Raw genomic sequence first — 19,699 nt, forward strand, 5'->3', positions numbered from 1 at the left:
TTCCTCTGACTTGTAAGAACCTTAGCCTGGTTATAACCACGCAGGGTCTGACTTGTCATCTTCCTCTGGCTCCTTGATCCAGCCGCCTTCTCCTGCTCTCTCTGGCCTTTCACTTCCTCAACTGTAGCTCCACCTCTCTAATCCTGTCCAATCACAGGCCTGTCACTGCCCTAATGTGATTGGACAGAGAAAATGCTGCAACACTTTGGTATGCTTGTTGTAGTCAAAATTGGTCCTCATTTAATCATCCTAAAGGTTTAATTGGAGAATTGCAATAAAATAACCATAAAGGTTATAGAATTCCTATTTTAATCATTGGTTACACTTTCATTAATAGTGACAGTTTTGGTATTGTTATTTATTTTATTGCAGTGTACCATTTTGGAGTGGGGGTTTGGAGGTACAAGGGCAAGAAGAGGCATAAACAGTAAGAACACACAGTATAATCTTTGGAAGAAAGTAGTGTTCAGAGGAACATAACTGCCTCAATATTCATTGGTAGAAGACTGAAAATTGCAAATAAGTGAACTTGATAGTTCATGTAGTTAGAAACCAAGGAAATGGGAAAAAGTACTTAAATTTCTTAATAGGAAGAGTAGATAACCATGACATTAATAGGTGGTTCTTTTTGGGGGAGGGGTGGTTCAAACAAGTGACTTTTATTCCTTTGCTCTGAAAAGCTGTATGTGTGTGGGATACTTAACCAAGGAAAGTGATTAGACCAGTGAGGCTTTGAGACCTTAAACTTTAAAAGCAGAAGCAAACCAGGTGCCCACCAGTTTGCTCAGACGCAGCAGACTTGGTGGTTCTATATGAGAAGTAAAGACTGTTAACTGGGCGATAGCACACATCTACCACCCTTGGTAAGCCGAGGGCAGCATGAACACTTTACACCCCAGACTATTGGCAGCAGTTTCAATGTGATCGAGGTAAATGTAGAGTGGAGATGTTCGTAACATGGCTAGGACTCAATAAATCTAATACACTAAGATCATGATTACATTTTGAAAGAAAATGCACAAAAACCAAACAGCAGCTTTTGAGATCTTTTTCATTTGAAGGTAATCTTAATGCTATTAAATTCACAAATATGCTATTTTTTATTACCCAATTCTAATTATCTAAAACACACATTGCAAACATACAAATATCTATTCTCTCCACATGTCAGCACCCATTCATCATTGTTTTGGAAATGGAGAGAATAGATTTCCCTTAAATTGCAAGTCAGTAGGTGTTTCTTTACAGTTAACTTTAGCAAAATTCATACAAAATAGTAATTAACAGTGATCTTCTTTACTTGTTAGCTCACAAGGAAACACCTGCAAAACTGCATTTTGTTAAAGTTTCTATACTAAAATGTAGAAAAACTGAACTACACAAATATTGAGAAATTAAAAATTCCTTAATTTTTTATTCCTGGTACCACTACCACAATTACAGGGCAATATAGCTGATGTAATGAAAAGAAAAAGACAAAGCTACAACAGATAAAAGCCCTCAGGAATGTACATCTAATTGACACTACATTGCATTAATCAATAGCTGCACTCTTTGCAAACTGTGGCTATGACAGTCCTGAACAAGAAGGGCTCCTGTTTAATCTGCAGTAACTTTTCTGACTATGGACCATCGTTCCTTCTGTGGCAGATTTTTACAGTTCCTCTAACGCATTTGGGACGACTGTCTCAAAGTAACCTGCAGCTTTCCTGACAACTCCTCGCTCTCTCTCCTGCTAAGAACTGTAGCCGTTTCTGTTTTATTTTAAAACCTTCTGCTACCATATCCACCACTTCCACCTCCAGATCCATAGCCACCACCATAGGGACTGCCTGAGCTTCTTCCACCAAAACTGCCCCCCTTCATGGGTCCATAATTTGATTGTTGCTGTCCACTATAATTTCCAAAGTCATTATAGTTCCCACCACCACCATAGTTACCTCCACCAAAATTTCCTCCTTCATTGTAACTATCATATCCTCCTCCACCACCACCATATCCACCACCTTGGTTTCCATATCCGGGTCCACCACCTCCATAACCTCCTCTACTACTGTAACCAGGACCACCACCATAGTTGCCACCATCACCTTCAAATCCATTATATCCACCATCACCACCTCCATAACTATCTCTGCTGCCACTGCCTCCACCACCATAGCCTCCTCTTCCACCAAAGTTTCCTCCACTACTGAAGTTTCCTCCACCACCTCCAAAGTTTCCCCCACGTCCCATAAAGTTGCCAGATCCACCTGCATGACCTCTCTGTGATCCAGCAGACTGCATCTCTTGTTTAGAAAGGGCCTTTTTCACTTCACAATTATGCCCACTAATAGTGTAGTATTTCTGAACAACAATTTTATCAACTGTGTCATGATCATCAAAAGTTACAAAAGCAAATCCTCTCTTTTTCCCACTCTGCCTGTCTTCCAGAACTTCTATGGTTTCAATCTTGCCATACTTTTCAAAGTAGTCTCTCAGATTATATTCTTCCGTATTCTCTTTAATACCACCAACAAAATTTTTCTTCACCGTTAAATGGGCACCAGGCTTTACAGAACCCTCTCTGAAACAGCTCTCTTTGGTTCTACCACACACCCATCAACCTTGTGTGGCCGAGCACACATTGCAGCATCCACTTCTTCAACACAAGAGTAGGTCACAAAACCAAAGCCTCTGGAACGTTTTGTTTGGGGATCTCTCATCACCACACAGTCTGTTAGTGTGCCCCATTTCTCAAAATGTTCTCTTAAGCTATCATCTGTGGTTTCAAAGCTCAGACCACCAATGAACAGCTTCTTCAGCTTCTCTGGTTCCTTTGGATCATGACCCTCCATTTTGAGACCGGACTCGCCTCTTCCAACTCAAGTTCAATATGGTACCAAGAGCAATGAGTGGTTCTTTTAAAGTAGACAATAGCTATGATAAGTTAGTTAAGCCATCCAGCAGTGTTAGGAAAGAAAAATCACAAGTGCAGACCCAGATTGAAATCATCTGGACAACCTTTGAAGTGCTTTACATGATGGAGGCCAGCCTGCCCATAAGGAAAGACACAGGGGCTTCAATTGTAACTGTGGGAGTTTATCCTAAGGAAACATTGTCCAACATTACTACATTTATCTTTTGAATCTTTTACTTCAAATTTTCATCTCATATTTTTAATGTAGTTCTTGAAACAGGATTTAAATCTCTAAAGTAGCATGATAACTAATGGGTGGGCAGAATATAATTATTATAGTGGATTTTATACTGTATTAGAAGAAACTTTCAAAAATGAAACAGTTCATTTACAGTTGTAAATACCATGATATTTGAACTATGCCTTTTTAAAAAAGGAATGTTATTTTTATCTATAGTAAGATTGAAAGATCTCTGGAAGAAGTTTTTTTTTTTTCTTCATGATTCTTTAGTGTTTTTCTTTACTCTGAGTGTTTTTTGCCATTTTATTCTCATTTAAAAAGCATTCTCCTGCATAGATGCTACTGCTAATTCCTATGAACCAGGAAAAAAAGTTTGTTTGTTTGTTTATTTCTTTAGGTACAAACTGTCTTAAAGCCAGTCCATCAGAAGGAAGGACAAGAATTAACTGCTTTGTTGAATGCTCCACATATTCAGGTAGAAAAAGGACAGAACGTTATTTATGTTTCCAGTATTTGTTTTTTTTTAAATCACAGTCTACTAGAGTTGGAAGAGACCTAGTCATGCAGTTTGTAACCCTTTCTGCAAAGTAATTATTGCTGGATTATACATTTCCATATGTAAAACTATACAAAGTTTGTTTTTAAATAGCTTATTTTAAAAAACTGGGCAGAAGTCCCTTATATATTTGTAGTGTTTTAGGCCTTTCAGACTTGATCGTAGTACTGTGTGCATGAGGAAACTATACAGAAATAAGTCGCATCTTACTTTTCATACTGTGGGTTTCTTTGAAACAGGCACTTTTACTGGCCCATGATAAGGTTGCTGAGCAGGAAATGCAGCTAGAGCCCGTTACAGATGAGAGAGTCTATGAAAGTATCGGCCACTATGGGGGAGAAACTGTAAAGATAGTTCGTATAGAAAAGGCTCGGGATATTCCATTGGTAAGTGTTCTCATGTCTGATCTAAGATTGTTTTCTATGCAAGGACCTCATATGGTGTACAGCTGAAGATCCCATTATGTTCCTGGAGAGTTTTCTCTTTGTGAGTTAATTTGTTGCACTTGTAATATGCTCTTGCTCAAAACCCTCATTTGGTTGAAAAACTAATTTCATTACCTTTTCTCATAACTTAAACTAATAACTTATGAAATACTTACTGAGGATCAAGAAGAGAAAACTAATTTTCCAACTTACTCTTTACAACAACAGAAAACCTGGTCTGCTAGGTACATGGTTTAATTGAGACATTCTTGGCACACAAGCATGAGGATCAAGAGGTTGTATCCCGCACTTACGTGAAAAGCCAGGAATGATGACCTGTGTCTGTAATCCCAGCTCTGTCACTGACAGGAACACTTCTCTGGAGTGTGCAGGCTAGCCACCAGCCTAGTTCCAAGTTAAATGACTGCTCCAAATATGAGATGAGAGATTGAGGACTTCAAGCACGCACATGCACAGTGACACACACACACACACACAAATAATACAGTAATAAAAATAAGTTTTAAAGAGAATGCATAAGCACTTTATGTAACTAGTTCCTTGGAGAATAAAAGGAAAGGTCATGACAATATTAAAGTAAATACTTAAGAAAATCAGGGTTTTTTTTCTTTTAAAGATTTGTTTATTCACTATGTATATGTGTCTGAGTGTATTTATGTGTACCATGTGCATGCAGGCACCTGCAGGGGATGAAAGGGAGTTAGATCCCCAGCCTTGAGTTACAGAGGTTTGTAAGCTGTCCAGTGTAGATGCTGGGAACAAAAATCTGTGTCCTTTGCAGGAACAAGTACTTTTAACCACTGAGCCCTAGAAAATAAGTTTTATCTTCTCTTACTGTTTCTGCTTTTGAGTATACACTTTCCTACTGTTCTTCCGATTTGTATAATATTAGTATTTAATACATTTGGCTGCAGCTGTGTTTAACATTCACAGTTACCTATATTGCTACTTATCCCTTAATCATATTTTGAATTTTAAGAAATTCTTAACAGTTAGGCACTGGGTTAATTAGTTATGCCTAGATGCTTTCTAGCTGTTGGAATAGAATCCGGCAGAAAAAAAATTTGATTTTATAGCAGTATATTTTTTTCTGCTATTATATGCTTCAGAAGTCTGTGTACTTCAGAATTCTAATGAATAAAGTATCTCTGAAACAAAAATGTTTGATGGGGAATGCTTAGCTTTCATATTACAATTACAGTTGTTACTTTAGCAATATGAGGAAATTTTTTTTCTTGAGATAAACTAAGGGGCTAGTCTTATTAGATTTAAAAAAAATTTAAAAATGAAATGCTTAACAAAAAATTGCATTTTTATGTTTAAATTAGATATTGGATGTTTTTAGGGTGCTACAGTTCGTAATGAGATGGATTCTGTCATCATAAGCCGGATAGTGAAAGGAGGCGCAGCAGAGAAGAGTGGGCTCCTGCACGAAGGAGACGAAGTTCTGGAGATCAACGGCATTGAAATCCGGGGGAAGGATGTCAATGAGGTTTTTGACTTGTTGGTACGTTCAGACTGTAGAAGATTTGATTCATTTAAAAGCTTGTTTGGTTATTAAACTTAGATTATTAAAGAGCATTTTTAAAAACAACTGATGAGTATAAGGTAGTTTTTAGCCTAACTTTTACAGGATTTTCAATTTTAGTTACTATATATTTGGTTTGGGGTTTATTTTTATTTACTTTGAGCTTTATTACAAGTTTTATTTTACTTTCACTATTCTTTAAAGATTGTTTCTCTGTGTGTCTGTACACCTTGTGCATGCCTGGTGAATTAAAAACTCAGTTTCTTATTCTCACTAGCTATAGTTGAACAAGATTTATTATGTACTTAATGGCTGTTGTCTGAGATAGTCACTACACATTTCTGTGTTGAGCAAATTCTGCTGGGCAGTGCTAATATAATTAAGTATTTATTTCTAATTACCTTCTTAAAAATTATTTTCTAAGATTTACTTATTTTATGCCTATGAGTGTTTTGCCTGTTCATATATATATGCTCCACATACATGCCTGGTATCTGAGAAAGTTGGGAAAAGACATTGGATTCCTTAAAGCTGGAGCCATATATGGTTGTGAGCCAAACTATGGGTGCTGGGAATCAAACTGAGATCCTCTGCAGAGGCCACGAGTGCTCTTAACTGATGAACCCATCTTTTTTTGTTGTTTTTTTGTTTGTTTTGAGGTCTCACTATGGAGTCTTAGCTGGTCAAGAACTCACTATGTAGACTAGGCTGGTCTCAAACTCAGAGAGATGCCTGCCCATGTCTCCTAAGTGCTGGAATTAAAGGCATATGCCACCATGCTTAGCCTAACTGTCTTAAAAATGATGTTTAATCATATTGTATACAACACAAAGTGTGATTTTTTCCCCCCTTTTTGGAAGCAAGGTCTGAAGTAAAACTCATTGTATAGCCCAGACTGGCCTTTTTGGTGATTCTCCTTCCATGATCAGCCACTACTCTCCTGTACAAACCAATGTGTATATTCTTAATTATTTAACATGAGGTGTTACAGTAGTATATCTACTACCTGCTGATAGCTATTTTAAAAGCTAGAAAATATCTGTATCCCTATTTGCACCAAATCTCTACTCGTAGCTCTGGTAGAGCAAAGTGCTACTGTTCATGTTTTGTCAGTATGAAAAGTTATGAAGAATGCTATCTAGGCTGGATATGTCTGAATACAGCTAGTGCTGTACTGGGCAGTAATTACTAATCTAGCTGCACAACTCGATATAGTAAACAGTGGACAGGAAGACTAAATAAAGAAAGTAGCTAGGAAAGGAAGTGTTTCCCTGCACGACTGAGGGGATCTGCCATCATCCTCTAGAGAGTTAATCATAAGATCATGGAAGATTTTTAAAGGATGTTAACCTTTCTCTTACAGTCGGACATGCATGGTACTTTGACATTTGTTCTGATTCCTAGTCAACAGATCAAGCCCCCTCCTGCCAAAGAAACTGTAGTAAGTAATTTTAAAATATTTATTGTTTATCCTTTGATTTTTGTCTACTTTTCTGTATCACAAACTTCACTGAATATAATATGTTCAAGTAAAAACAGAAACCATGTGATTGTATCACACATGTACTTATGCCACTGTGTTCATTTATCACACATGTACTTCTGGCACATTGTACATTTATCACACATGTGCTCATGCCACAGTGTTCACTTATCACACATGTGCTTAGGCCACAGTGTTCATTTGTCACACATGTACTGGGGCACATTGTACATTTATCACACATGTGCTTGTGCCACAGTGTTCACTTATCACACATGTGCTTAGGCCACAGTATATATTTACCACAAATGTGCTGATGCCACAGTATACATTCATCACACATGTGCTTATGCCACACTGTTCATTTGTCACACGTGTGCTTATGCCACAGTGTACATACTTAAGTAAGTATAAAAGCGGTCACTCCAACAATATACTTTGCACAACAGTGTTGGGTATTGCTTTCAGACAATGAGTTAATAAAGTCAGACTGACAAATCACCCAGTTGGGTAGACCTACAAAGCTTGTTAAAGTAATTTCCACTACTTGCAGTAAGGCTTAAAATTTTTCTTTTTTGGTTCCCAGGGTCTGGGGACATACACACACACAAAGGTAACAATTTAAATAGATTTTGGAAGCAATTTTCACTCAGTTTCTAAAACAATTCTAGCTCATACTGTTTTTTGTATACTGAGTTGATAATTTGTATGTGTGTTCTTTTTAAGCACCATTCCAACTGTGTTTTGATTCCCTGCTATCGCACAGAACTTTTAAAAATTCATTTGGTACTGAATATTCAAGATTTTAATCTAATGTCTATTTTCACATCAAGAATAGAAGGTTTCTTAGGTAGATAAATAATTATCTTAGCTAGAGAAATAGAATCCCACTTTCAAATTAGAACAAATATCTTTCCCATATTTGTTAACACCACCCAGTCAAAAAACCAGAATGTCACTAGCATCTAAAATCCCCAACTATGTCTTCTTTAGCACCTGTCTACCTTGTAGTTAACCCCGCACCCAGCATAAACATTTTCCTCATTTCTAAAACCCACCCAATTCCTTAATATTTTTTTCTATAAATGGTTGCATAGTTTTGGATCAAATAAGGTAAGAATTTTTTTCTCAGTGATCATCCTGATTTAGATCATTTCTCAGTGTGGATGCCACAGACTGGGTTGCTTCGGGGACCCCTTGTTCAGCGGGGTGATAAAAGTTCCAGCCTGGTAGGCAAAGAATTTGGTGAGTGACAAACAGACACAGCACAAGGGAGTGTTGTAACTGAATGCACTTTGTACAAAGTAGATATCAGGCTTATATAGTATACAGAAAACAGGGCAAACTACAGAAGTCACGTAGGCAGGAGATGGCTACATCAAGGTCAGTGAGAACAAGCAGCCAAGTGCAAGGCAGAGGAACAGTAGTGTCCTTCTTCTTGGGCTATTCTGGCAGTCCCTAGGTAAAAAAAGGGAGGAGCTTGAAGGTGGAATGCTAGCATTCCTTGACTGTAACATAGATAATTAGTGGGGGAAGCCCTACAACTTCTAACTTCTCACTGGCAATAAAACAATTCTACCTTGTGTGAGACTTCTCTGATAACAAGTGCCTAACTGTTATCTCTAACTCTTGAGACGCCCTGTCTGGTAAGACAGCTTCTTAGTAAAAATTCCAAGCTAATTACAGCTAGGAAATCTATTAGGATTGTTGAAACACTGTGAAGGCCAGGAAATAATGTTCAATCTCAGTTTTAGCTAATAACGAAATATTTCTTAGGGCACCTTTATGCCCAATAAAGAAAGCACGCAGATCTCTCCTCCACAGATTTTAGCAGAGACCAATCTGGAACACATCTGAGTTAGGAGATGTCAGCATCTAGGCTACCTCAGGAGACTGACTCCTTTTGAAGTATACGCCTCAGGTCTGTGATCAGGTTTTTAGGCCTGTCCAGACACTACTGAAGTAGACAAGTTCTGTGTGACAGTGGAACATGCTACAGACATGCACTTTTAAAAGAAACACTAAGCAATTAAGGTACAGCTACACTGATCATGAAATCAACTGGCTATGACAGCTCCAGGGAAGCTGACACTTGACTACATGGGACCTGGTGACACCTTTCCTCCTAGTAGTGGTGTAGAAGCTGCATGCCTTACTAAGGATCCTTGTTTTCAGTCAGATCGCTTCTATTCTGGTTACCTTGCCTTTGAGGCAACTTTGTACCTCAGTTTGTTAGCTGTTAACAGTCACCCAGTTTGAACTACTTCTGCTTCTTTATAGTCTACAGAGATGTCAGTAGATAAGCTTAAACAGATCCTACCTTAAAGTGCTGTTGCTTAACTAAATGTCCTTTCAGTTCATTTCTCTGCACTGATGGAACACATAAGTTACATTTGTGCTCGATATTTTGTTTTGCCGTGTTATTATTCTTGCTTATTTGTACCCCTTTTCTGTTTCAGATCCATGTGAAAGCTCATTTTGACTATGACCCCTCAGATGACCCTTATGTTCCATGTCGAGAGTTAGGGCTGTCTTTTCAAAAAGGAGATATACTTCATGTGATCAGTCAAGAAGATCCAAATTGGTGGCAGGCCTATAGAGAGGGAGATGAAGATAACCAGCCTCTAGCTGGACTTGTTCCAGGTAAGAAGACAGGATTGAAAGTATTTACAGGACTGAGGGGCAGCCCAGTGGTAGAACATGCACTTAACTGTGCAGAGGCCTGGAACCAAAATCTGTTGCATCTCCTCCCCTAGGTTATGTTAAGATAGAGAACTGAGAAGATAAAGGTTGATCACATTAAAAACTTTTTGCCGGGCGGTGGTGCGGTGGTGGTGCACACCTTTAATCCCAGCACTTGGGAGGCAGAGGCAGGCAGATTTCTGAGTTCAAGGCCAGCCTGTTTTACAGAGTGAGTTCCAGGACACAAAGGCTACTCAGAGAAACCCTGTCTCGGAAAAAAAAAAAAAAAGAAAAGAAAAGAAAAAATTTTAAACGAGGCAGAGGCAGGCAGATTTCTGAGTTCGAGGACAGCCAGGGCTATTCAGAGAAACCCTGTCTCAAAAAAACAAAAACAAACAAACAAAAAAACCCTTTTACGTTAAAATAGTAATCCATTAGGGCCTAGAGAGAAGCACTTGATGATCTCCTAGAGGATCCAGGTTTAATTCCCAGTACCCACATGGCATCTCATAGCTGTCTGTAACTTCACCCAGACATACATGCAGACAAAACACCAGTGCACATAAAATAAATATATCATTTTCCAGGTGTGAACCTTTAATCCTAGCACTAAGGAGGGAGAGGCAGGTGGGTCTCTCTGAGTTCTTGGCCAGTTACTGTTGCAGCCGCCTGCAGCTACATACGAACAAGTCCTCTGGAAGAGGAGAAGGGGCCTGCAGGAAAATAAGGGAATCGGATGGCGAGAGGAATAAATAAAAAATGGGGCCGAGTCATGGCTTCTGCTTCCAGTCCAAAGTGTATTATCAAACTGAGAAATCAAGCAGGCAGGCAAAACCCCACCCTCAGTCCTTCAGCATCTGGTGGCCAAATTAGCATCTGGATGCTCAGTCTGGAACACAGGTGAAGCAATTCCAAAGGATGTACCTTGAGGCAAAGAAGTGGCAGAAACAAAAGGGCAAGAAGCCTCGCCCTAGGTGGGCTGGTTGCTTGTGGCAAGGCATGGTATGAGACAGCTAGCTACTGGCTGGGAGGAGGTAACAGTCTACAAAGCAAGTTCCAGGACAACCAGAGCTACATTGTGAGATACTGTCTCAAAAAATAAAACAAACAAATAAATCTTAATCCATTGAGGAAAAATGTGTTGTCTGTTTATATGTGTCATTGGTAACAAAAGTAGAAATGAAATCATTATCACATATTTATGACTAATAAATATAAATAAGTATTTTGAATGGCATGTTGAAATCAGAACATGATGAGTGCCTTGCACTACTTGAAAGTTAATGTCTAGCATTGACGTGTTTGATTTGAGGTAATCCTCAGTGACAAGAACCATTATATACCAGCATGATACTACAAAGTACTATATAGTAATGTTCATTGAAAAATTTTTAACAGTGAACTATTAAATTTTCTGATATTAGTTTATAATTCTTTTTATAATAAGTGGTAAATAATACATATGATTAGATTGATAAGCAGAGTCAAACAAACCTTTGCACGCTTAGCCTAGAAAGATGACTCACTGACTTGAGACTTGATACTGCTTTCTTAAAGGACCCAATTTGGTTCCCAGTATCCATGTTGCACTCACCCCACACAGACATATGCATAATTAAAAATGAACCTTCTCTTTAAAGGAGGCCTTTGTAGGCTATGTGTCTTAGCCTGAAGTATTCTGTGTTGGCAGAAGGGTTTGGAAGGCAGGGTGGTTACTTCTGGTATTTTCTCTTTGATTAAAAATGTTTATCCGTCTGTTTTTTCTTTTTGGGTTATTAGGCAAAAGCTTTCAGCAGCAAAGGGAAGCCATGAAGCAAACTATAGAAGAAGATAAGGAGCCAGAAAAATCAGGTTAGACACTTATATTTGCTATTTCACTTGCATTTAGTATTAATAAAAGCAAGAGTCTTTGGGTTTTCATCTGAAACCATGTTGAATTTATACACTGAAACTGTCAAGAAAGGAAGGTGGAGGCATTGAAGGAGTAATAGAAGAGGCTAAATTCATTATCTTTAGATGTAAGAAAAGATGAAAATATTATGCATCTGCCTACAATGTGTAATTAATAGAAAGTAATAAATTAAAAAATAGTTGTCAACAGTATAATAAATCTTTAATCAATTTGCAATAGCATTGTTTTAGGAAATAGATAGTGTTTATAACTATTTTTGATTGATCAACAGGAAAACTGTGGTGTGCAAAGAAGAATAAAAAGAAGAGGAAAAAGATTTTATATAATGCCAATAAAAATGATGGTAAGTTCTGATCTCAGGAATAGCAGTTGTATTTATGACATTTGTAATATTGTTTCCTGTAAGGTTTTTTTTTCTATTTATGTTGTTTGCAAAATTATTACTTGCCTCTAACAATTTTTTTATTAATCATTTTATTTGTTTATATTTCAAATGTTATCCCTCTTCCCAGTCTCCCTTCCACAAACACGCCCCCTCCTCCATATCCCTCCCCTTTGCCTCTAAGAGGGTGATCCTATTCCGGCCTTACCCCTCTAGCATCCCTCTTCTCTGGAGTCTCAAGCCTTCACAGGACCAAGTGCCTTCTCTCCCATTGATGCCAGATGAGGCAGTCCTCTGCTACATATGTAGCTGGAACCATGGACCAGCCCATGTATATTCTTTGGTTGGGAGTTCTGAAGAGTCTGGGTGGTTGATACTGTTGTTCTTCTTATATAGTTGCAATATATAAGCTTCTTCAGCTCTTCCCCTAACTCTTCTGTTGAGGTCCCTTGGATCAGTCCATTCATTGGTTGGCTGTGAGTATCTGCATCTGTCTTAGGTGCTGGCAGAGCTGCTCAGAGGACAGGCATGCCAGGCTCCTGTTTGTAAGCACATCAGCAATAGTGTCAGGGTTTGGTGTCTGCAGATAGAATGGATCATATGATGGGTGGTCCCTGGATGGTCTTTCCTTCAGCCTCTGCTCCATTTTTGTCCCAGCATTTCCTTTAGACAGCGACAATCCTAGGTTAAAAATTTTTGATGGGTAGGTGGCCCCATCCCTTCACTGGGGACCATGTCTATCTACTGGAGATGGTCTCTTCACGTTCTGTCTCCCTGTTGTTGGGTATTCAGCTAACAATTTCTTTACACACACACAAAAAGAGACCAGCACACGGGAATATTTATTTTATATTGACAAACTGATAAGATTAGAAAGTTTTAAAGTCCTCACATGTCTGGGCTTGTGTTCTTGTGACAGCAGTCTGCTGCACCTGACTGACAGCTGTTGCCCTGATTGGTGCACTTACAAACTAGTTGGGTGTCACCACCACTTACCATTTTTATAAATTCAGTCTTATTTTCTGGATGCATTACCTTCTTGATTGATCTTCATTGCAATTGAATCTCTTAGCTTTGTTCTGGTACACATTAGAAAAGTGAGATTAAAGTCAGAAGCACTACTCTTTAAAAGTCTGCAAGACTTAATTCTTAAGAATTTGAAGCATTTATGTGTAAAAGTTAGTCCTGGTTCTTCCTCTCATCCTCATGCTCCCAAAAATAAAACTCAGACTCAAAATACATTTACCAATACCTTGTCCATATAGCTAGGTTCTTCTTTGACTAGATCATAATTTAAAATAACCCATTTATTTTAATCCCCATTCTGCCACATGGCTAGTTAGTTATTTGCACTTAGCTAGCACATATCTGTCTTGTTACATCTTCCTGGGTGAATCTCTTATACCTGGCACTATCCCAGAATTCTCTCTGCCTCCTGGATGTCTAACCTTCCTGCTTAAGCCATAGGCCATATGCTATTTAAGTAATAGGTGATACATTCATACAATAGACAAGATGTTCTCTCTGCACTTATATGCAGCATAAGTTAAACTAATAAAGAAAATCTTATTGTTAGGTATTCTTTTTTATTTGTTTTAAAGATGGGGTTTCTCTATATAGTCCTGGTTGTCCTAGAACTCACTCTGTAGACTAGACTGGCCTTGAACTCAGAGATCTACCAGGCATTTGCCGCCACCACCACACCCCAGCTAGAATATTAGATATTCTATGCACTACTGAATCTAAAATTGAATCAGCTTTAATAATTGCTTTCTAAGGCAAGCATTCTTTATGCTTGGTATGTTATGTAACTGAGAAGATTCAATATGTTTTTAATCTTACTGGCTAAAGTTGTGATTAATATCTTTATTTACTGGTACATTGTACAACTAAGTCTGGGGATGAGCCTTGTTTTATTTATTTTCTTTCCTTTCTGCCTCCACTCCCAGTCTCTCTGTATGCTGAGAAATGAATCCAGGGCTTCATGCATGGGAGGCAAGTGTTGTACTACTGAGCCACCTCCTAGCACCTCTTACTTCATGTCTTGAAACAGACTCAAATTGATCAAGCCAACTCAGAGAGTTCCTATACTGTAGGATACTTGGCAAATCTGAAGCCCCCAGATATAGAAATGAGGGAGGGAGGGAATCAGAATGCTACCAGTGTGACTGCACATGTTTGAAGAAGCTCAGAAGAAAGAAAATGACTTAGAATGGAAGCAGTTGTCTATGTTGCTTAAAGTACCAACTGTGCTCCATGACAATAAACTGTGCTTTCAACTCACAGTAAATTTCTAGAGGTTTCAGACTAATAGATTCAAGTTCAGATACTAAAGTTTCTGCTTAAATTGTTACAGCTAATTGAACAATCAAGTTAGAGTCTAAACAAATACAGTCTGAACTCCAACTCTATGCTGAGCACTAGCTAGACTAAAAGGTCACCCTCCTTCATGGGAGTGCCTTGGTGCCTCTCTATGCCAGGACATGCCAGGCTGCCAACTGCTTGCCTCGCTCTGATTCAATAACTGTGGCTTCATCTTGGGCTTTAGGAATGTTATCTGCCCCTTGTATTAAAGGATGCTCCTTGTATTAAAAGATGGATATCACAAGTATGGCTTATTTTTTAAGTTATGTAAATCCAGCCAAGTACTCTAGAACACATACACCACTTGTAACCACTGTATGCAAATGTGTATCCATACTTGCTCCCATTGTATCTGATCCTAAAAATAACCCTATTAACTGGAGTCTATGAAAATGACACATATCATAAGCATGGCCCCTGGCAGTCTCCTGTGTTGTACTATTCACTACAAACTAGTTATTTTTAAATTAGGCATGGTGACTTAAATACTTGTAATCCCAGCACTTGGGAGGCTAAGACAGGAAGATCATTACAAGTTTAAGGCTAGCCTGGCTACAGAGCAAGCTCCTACCTCAAAAACACACAATACCAATGAAACTTTGCCATTTTATGTAAAAGTACATCTTTATGACATGACATTAATTGTATCTGAAAGTCTTAACTCCTTCTTTTTCCAAAGATTATGACAATGAAGAGATCTTAACATATGAGGAAATGTCACTTTACCATCAGCCAGCAAATAGGAAAAGACCTATCATCTTGATCGGTCCACAGAACTGTGGCCAGAATGAACTGCGCCAGAGACTCATGAGCAAAGAAAAAGACCGCTTTGCATCTGCAGTTCCTCGTAAGTTTGGACACACTTCCATTTTCCTGTGCTTTTCTCAGAATCTTAACTACATAGGAAAATGTTCATTTTATTGGGACAGTGTTGTCAGTGTCAACAAAAGGAAATTTGTTTAACCAAACTTGTTGACAAATTTTTATTAAAGCCAGTTCTTGAGAAATTTAAATTTTTTTCTAAGTGTATGGCACTAAGGGATTTTCTAAATAAATTATACTTTAGATTCCTTTCCCTATTGCAAAGGAAACACAATTCCTGATTCTTTAAACTGATATTGAAGATAGAAATTTAGAACTAATTTCTGAAGAGACCTTTAAAATTACATGGTACCTACTCTAACAGAAATAAACTTTAAGGAACAATGACTTGGCAGTATTTTACAGTATAAACAAAGTGGATCGTGGTAACTACCGTTAACTATTAAAATACTATAATTTTTGTTCATGTCGTCATAGGAACAGTAATAAACACACAGGCCCTTAACATTTCCTCAGTTCACTATTTCATAATTTGTGTTATAAAATAAAAAATCTTTTTGGGTTGATTATCCCTCTTCTCCACACTGATTCATATTTATTATTATTATTACTAGGGATTTATTTTTGTTTATATGTATGTTGGGGGAGCAGTGTGTGCATTTTAGTACACTTGCCTGTGAAGATGGTGCCTCATACCCTGGAGCTGGAGTTACAGGCAGTTGTAGAACCTGAACTCAGATCTTCTAGAAAGACCAGTACATGTTCTTAACCGCTGATCCATCCCTCCTGCCCATTGTGTTTATTGTTTTATCTGATTTTGTCTGCTTAGATACAACTCGGAATAGGCGAGATCATGAAGTAGCTGGGAGAGATTACCACTTTGTTTCACGGCAAGCATTTGAAGCAGATATAGCAGCTGGCAAGTTCATTGAACACGGTGAATTTGAGAAAAATCTGTATGGAACCAGCATAGATTCTGTACGACAAGTAATCAACTCTGGCAAAATATGTCTTTTAAGTCTTCGAACACAGGTACTACTAGAATTGTGTTTTTTAGAGTATTAAACTTGGAGGGCATATTTTGTGAAGTAATCTAGTGAAAACTGGTCCAAGAATGCCACAGATTATTTAAGTCCTCATGTGATTTTCTATTCACTTTATAAACTCAAATATATAGCTAAATCTCTCTCACTTTGAATATGTATATATTTTAGAAACTTAAAATACAGTTAACTCTGATACTGACTGTACTTAAAAGGTCTTCAGAAAATACCATTTCTGATTTGAGAAAAATTAAGAAAATTTGAAAGTTGTTCTTAGGTTTTAAAGACCATTGTTTCAAGGGCTCACAAATGTCACAGTGAAGGCTCAGTGTTATCTGAGTATTAAAACTTAGATTCACCTCTTTGACAGAGTAAGCCAAACAAAATTACTAGCCAGTATATCTTAGATGCCTATTTTAAAAGATGCCTGATGAGATTTGAGGTTTTAAAAATGGTGTTTGCCATGGAAACCTTTTGCTTTTTATAAACAATTCAGCTTTAACATAGAACTTTGATTACTTTTGCTGATACCAATTCAAACCACTAACTCAAGCGTGCATTACGTAGATGTACATAGACAGAAATTGGCTCTAAAATGGCTTGCTAAAATAGCAATTTTTTTTTCTTTGCTTGTTTGGTTTTTTTGGGCCTGGGGTTTCTAGAGGGCGGAGGTTTGTGCTATTTCAGCCACTAACATTTTATTTAAGGAAACTTTTATTTCTTTCAGAATTCTTTATTTATACTAACAAATATTACCACAAGTCTTCAAGTAGTTTAGCATATTAATGTTTCCTCATGAAAGGGCATGTATATAATTTGTTAGAGCACTTCAGTTTGATTAATAATACAGAGACAGGACAGTGTTAGTCCATAGGTTTTAATGCATACAATCTACTTTCTCATGCATGTGTCTGGCTTCTATATGGGAAGTTTTTCTCTCTGGTTTTGCTTTTTAGTATCTTCACCTAGAAAGGCAACTGCCTGGATTCTAATTCCTCAAAAAGAATTTTACTGTGGTCTTATAATGCATGTGCTTTATTATCATACAGTTGTAATCCCTTCAATACCTCTATTTCAGTATCTAGAACACTAACTAGACTAATGAAATATATGTGAATTTATATTTTAATACATTACAGTGAATGAAGACACTATGAATTATTTATGATGAAATGCTTGGAAACATTTATAGACATCTTAGCAATCTATATTATTGAGAAGTAGTTCAATGATAGCAGTTATTTCAACAACCCAAATATCCTTGTTACAGTCTTTGAAGACTCTCCGGAATTCAGATTTGAAACCATATATCATCTTCATTGCACCACCTTCACAAGAGAGACTTCGGGCATTGTTAGCCAAGGAAGGCAAGAACCCAAAGGTAAACTTGTCACAGTGCTGGTCATCACTGGCATCAAGCAAGACTCCGCCCTCACCTAAGCTGCTGGAGCTGCGAAGCTGTACAGCATCAGCTATCAAGCTGATTATTCTTCCTGTCACTTGTTCCAAAACTGCCACAGCTACCGCTGGCTGAACCATGGCAGCTCTCCATATTACAGGGCTGCTCCTTCCTGTCTTCCCCCAAACATCTCTTACTGCTAACCTCAGATCTATGAGTCCCTCCAGAATGCCTTAAAACCCCTTTAATCTCCACACACCTGCGACTCCAAAGGTCACAGCAAACTTTTCTCATTAGCTGCTCCACATTTGCAGGGTTCCAAAATTGGGTGTTTATTTTCCACCCAAACCTGGTTTTGTTGTTGTTGTTGTTTTTTCTCTTTGTTTTCCTACATGATCTGGAACAGAAAGTGGGAAAAAGTATTTAAATTATTTTAGATGTTTACTGGCTATGATGATGGAGACCATGTTATACATATGGTCTTCATCAGCATTTTCCTGAAAATAATGAAAATCTTTTCATGTGAGTATTTGAGCATATTTCTCTGTGCAGGTCTTAAGCCTTGTTATTATTTTAAAGTTAGATTGCTTATGTATTTGTTTATTAGCATTATTTGCTATTGTTTGTGTAGGTGGGTACATGTGTGCCATGATGTGATGTCAAGGTCAGAGGTCAACTTTTTGGCATTGGTTCTCTCCGTCCATCTTTACATGGGTCCCAGGAATTGAACTTAGATCAGAAGGCTTGCAGAGCAAGCACTTCTACCCACCAAGCTGTATTGGTAGCCCCTTGGCACATGTATATATTGCATTTACTTTCTCCAGATCTTAGTTTGCTTTTTTTTTTTTTTTTTTTTTTGGTTCTTTTCGAGACAGGGTTTCTCTGTATAGCCCTGGCTGTCCTGGAACTCACTCTGGAGACCAGGCTGGCCTCGAACTCAGAAATCCGCCTGCCTCTGCCTCCCAAGTGCTGGGATTAAAGGCGTGCGCCACCACCGCCCGGCTCTTAGTTTGCTTTTTGTTTTGGTTTTTTGTTTCTTTGTTTTTGAGATATATAGCCTGAAGCTTGTTGTGTAGACCAAGGTGGCCTTGAACTCCTAGAGATCCACCTACTTACATCTCTTCGGTGTTGGGTTTAAAATCATACATATAACCACTCCCAATGGCTCTGTCTTTTTTTTTTTTTTTTTTTAAAGACGACATCCTTCGATGGTGAGAAATAGATTTTAGTTTGTTTTGTTTGGTTTGGATATAAGGCAGGATCTTGCTTTGTAGCTCAGGATGATTGAAACTGTTAATCCTCCTGCCTTTCCCTGACTCCCAAGTGCTAGGAATATACATTGTGGCATAAGACCCGGCCAGAGAAAGGCTTAATTTTAATGAAGTTCACTTTTACACTTTCTTATGGCTAATGAATTTTATACATGTCTAAAAAAATTGTAAAGTCATTATCTTGTGTTTTCTTCTTAAATATTTTGGCTTGTGTATTTTGGTTAAATTATTCATAGTCTTAGTGTGATGTGACAGGGAAGTTTTGTTTTTGAAATAATATGGATATCAAATTGTTCCAACAATCTCTGTTGAAAAGTCTGTCTTTTATGTTATTTGGCACAGTACATATAGTTTGCATGATGGTTGGGGGTATACATGTGCCACCACACACGTCAAGGTCTAACTTACCTGCTGAGTCACTATGTTAGCACTTTTATTTCTGGATTCTATTCTGCACTTAGAATGATTTCATACTGTTGTGATTCCTGTAACTTTATTATTATTACATCTTGAAAAGCAGACAATAAAGAAGAATGACGTGCCAATGCTTAACACAACAAGGGATAAACCTAAAAATACTAGATGCTATTTGAAAAAAACCTTAGACTCAATAGACCACAAGTGTATGATTCCATACATTTAGGATGTCCAGAACAGACAAATCTGAATAC

At 37.9% G+C, this 19,699-nt stretch overlaps 1 protein-coding gene, 1 long non-coding RNA gene and 1 pseudogene across 5 annotated transcripts in view; 1 reads left to right on the forward strand and 2 right to left on the reverse strand.

Annotated features, from left to right (window-relative positions):
- Mpp5 (membrane palmitoylated protein 5) overlaps positions 1-19,699 on the forward strand; it is an 84,262-nt gene that overhangs the window by 58,436 nt on the left and 6,127 nt on the right. For all 3 annotated transcript variants that reach the window (XM_031356290.1, XM_031356293.1, XM_031356292.1), the window contains exons 5-14: positions 3,538-3,615; positions 3,936-4,082; positions 5,488-5,649; positions 7,034-7,111; positions 9,613-9,796; positions 11,615-11,686; positions 12,019-12,090; positions 15,173-15,340; positions 16,145-16,347; positions 17,629-17,739. In XM_031356290.1, the coding sequence (XP_031212150.1) occupies positions 3,538-3,615; positions 3,936-4,082; positions 5,488-5,649; positions 7,034-7,111; positions 9,613-9,796; positions 11,615-11,686; positions 12,019-12,090; positions 15,173-15,340; positions 16,145-16,347; positions 17,629-17,739 (1,275 nt within the window). The remainder of the gene's footprint in view (positions 1-3,537; positions 3,616-3,935; positions 4,083-5,487; positions 5,650-7,033; positions 7,112-9,612; positions 9,797-11,614; positions 11,687-12,018; positions 12,091-15,172; positions 15,341-16,144; positions 16,348-17,628; positions 17,740-19,699) is intronic.
- Positions 642-2,869, reverse strand: LOC116080057 (annotated as a pseudogene). The gene has a single exon (XR_004114297.1). The product of XR_004114297.1 is annotated as a heterogeneous nuclear ribonucleoprotein A3 pseudogene (transcript).
- Positions 12,953-18,584, reverse strand: LOC116080062. Its single transcript, XR_004114299.1, has 2 exons — positions 18,017-18,584; positions 12,953-13,208 (listed from the first exon to the last, which is right to left on the reverse strand). It is a non-coding gene; the product is annotated as an uncharacterized LOC116080062 (long non-coding RNA).

The sequence above is a fragment of the Mastomys coucha genome, unplaced genomic scaffold, assembly GCF_008632895.1.
Source record: "Mastomys coucha isolate ucsf_1 unplaced genomic scaffold, UCSF_Mcou_1 pScaffold6, whole genome shotgun sequence".
In the NCBI taxonomy this organism is placed as follows: domain Eukaryota; kingdom Metazoa; phylum Chordata; class Mammalia; order Rodentia; family Muridae; genus Mastomys; species Mastomys coucha.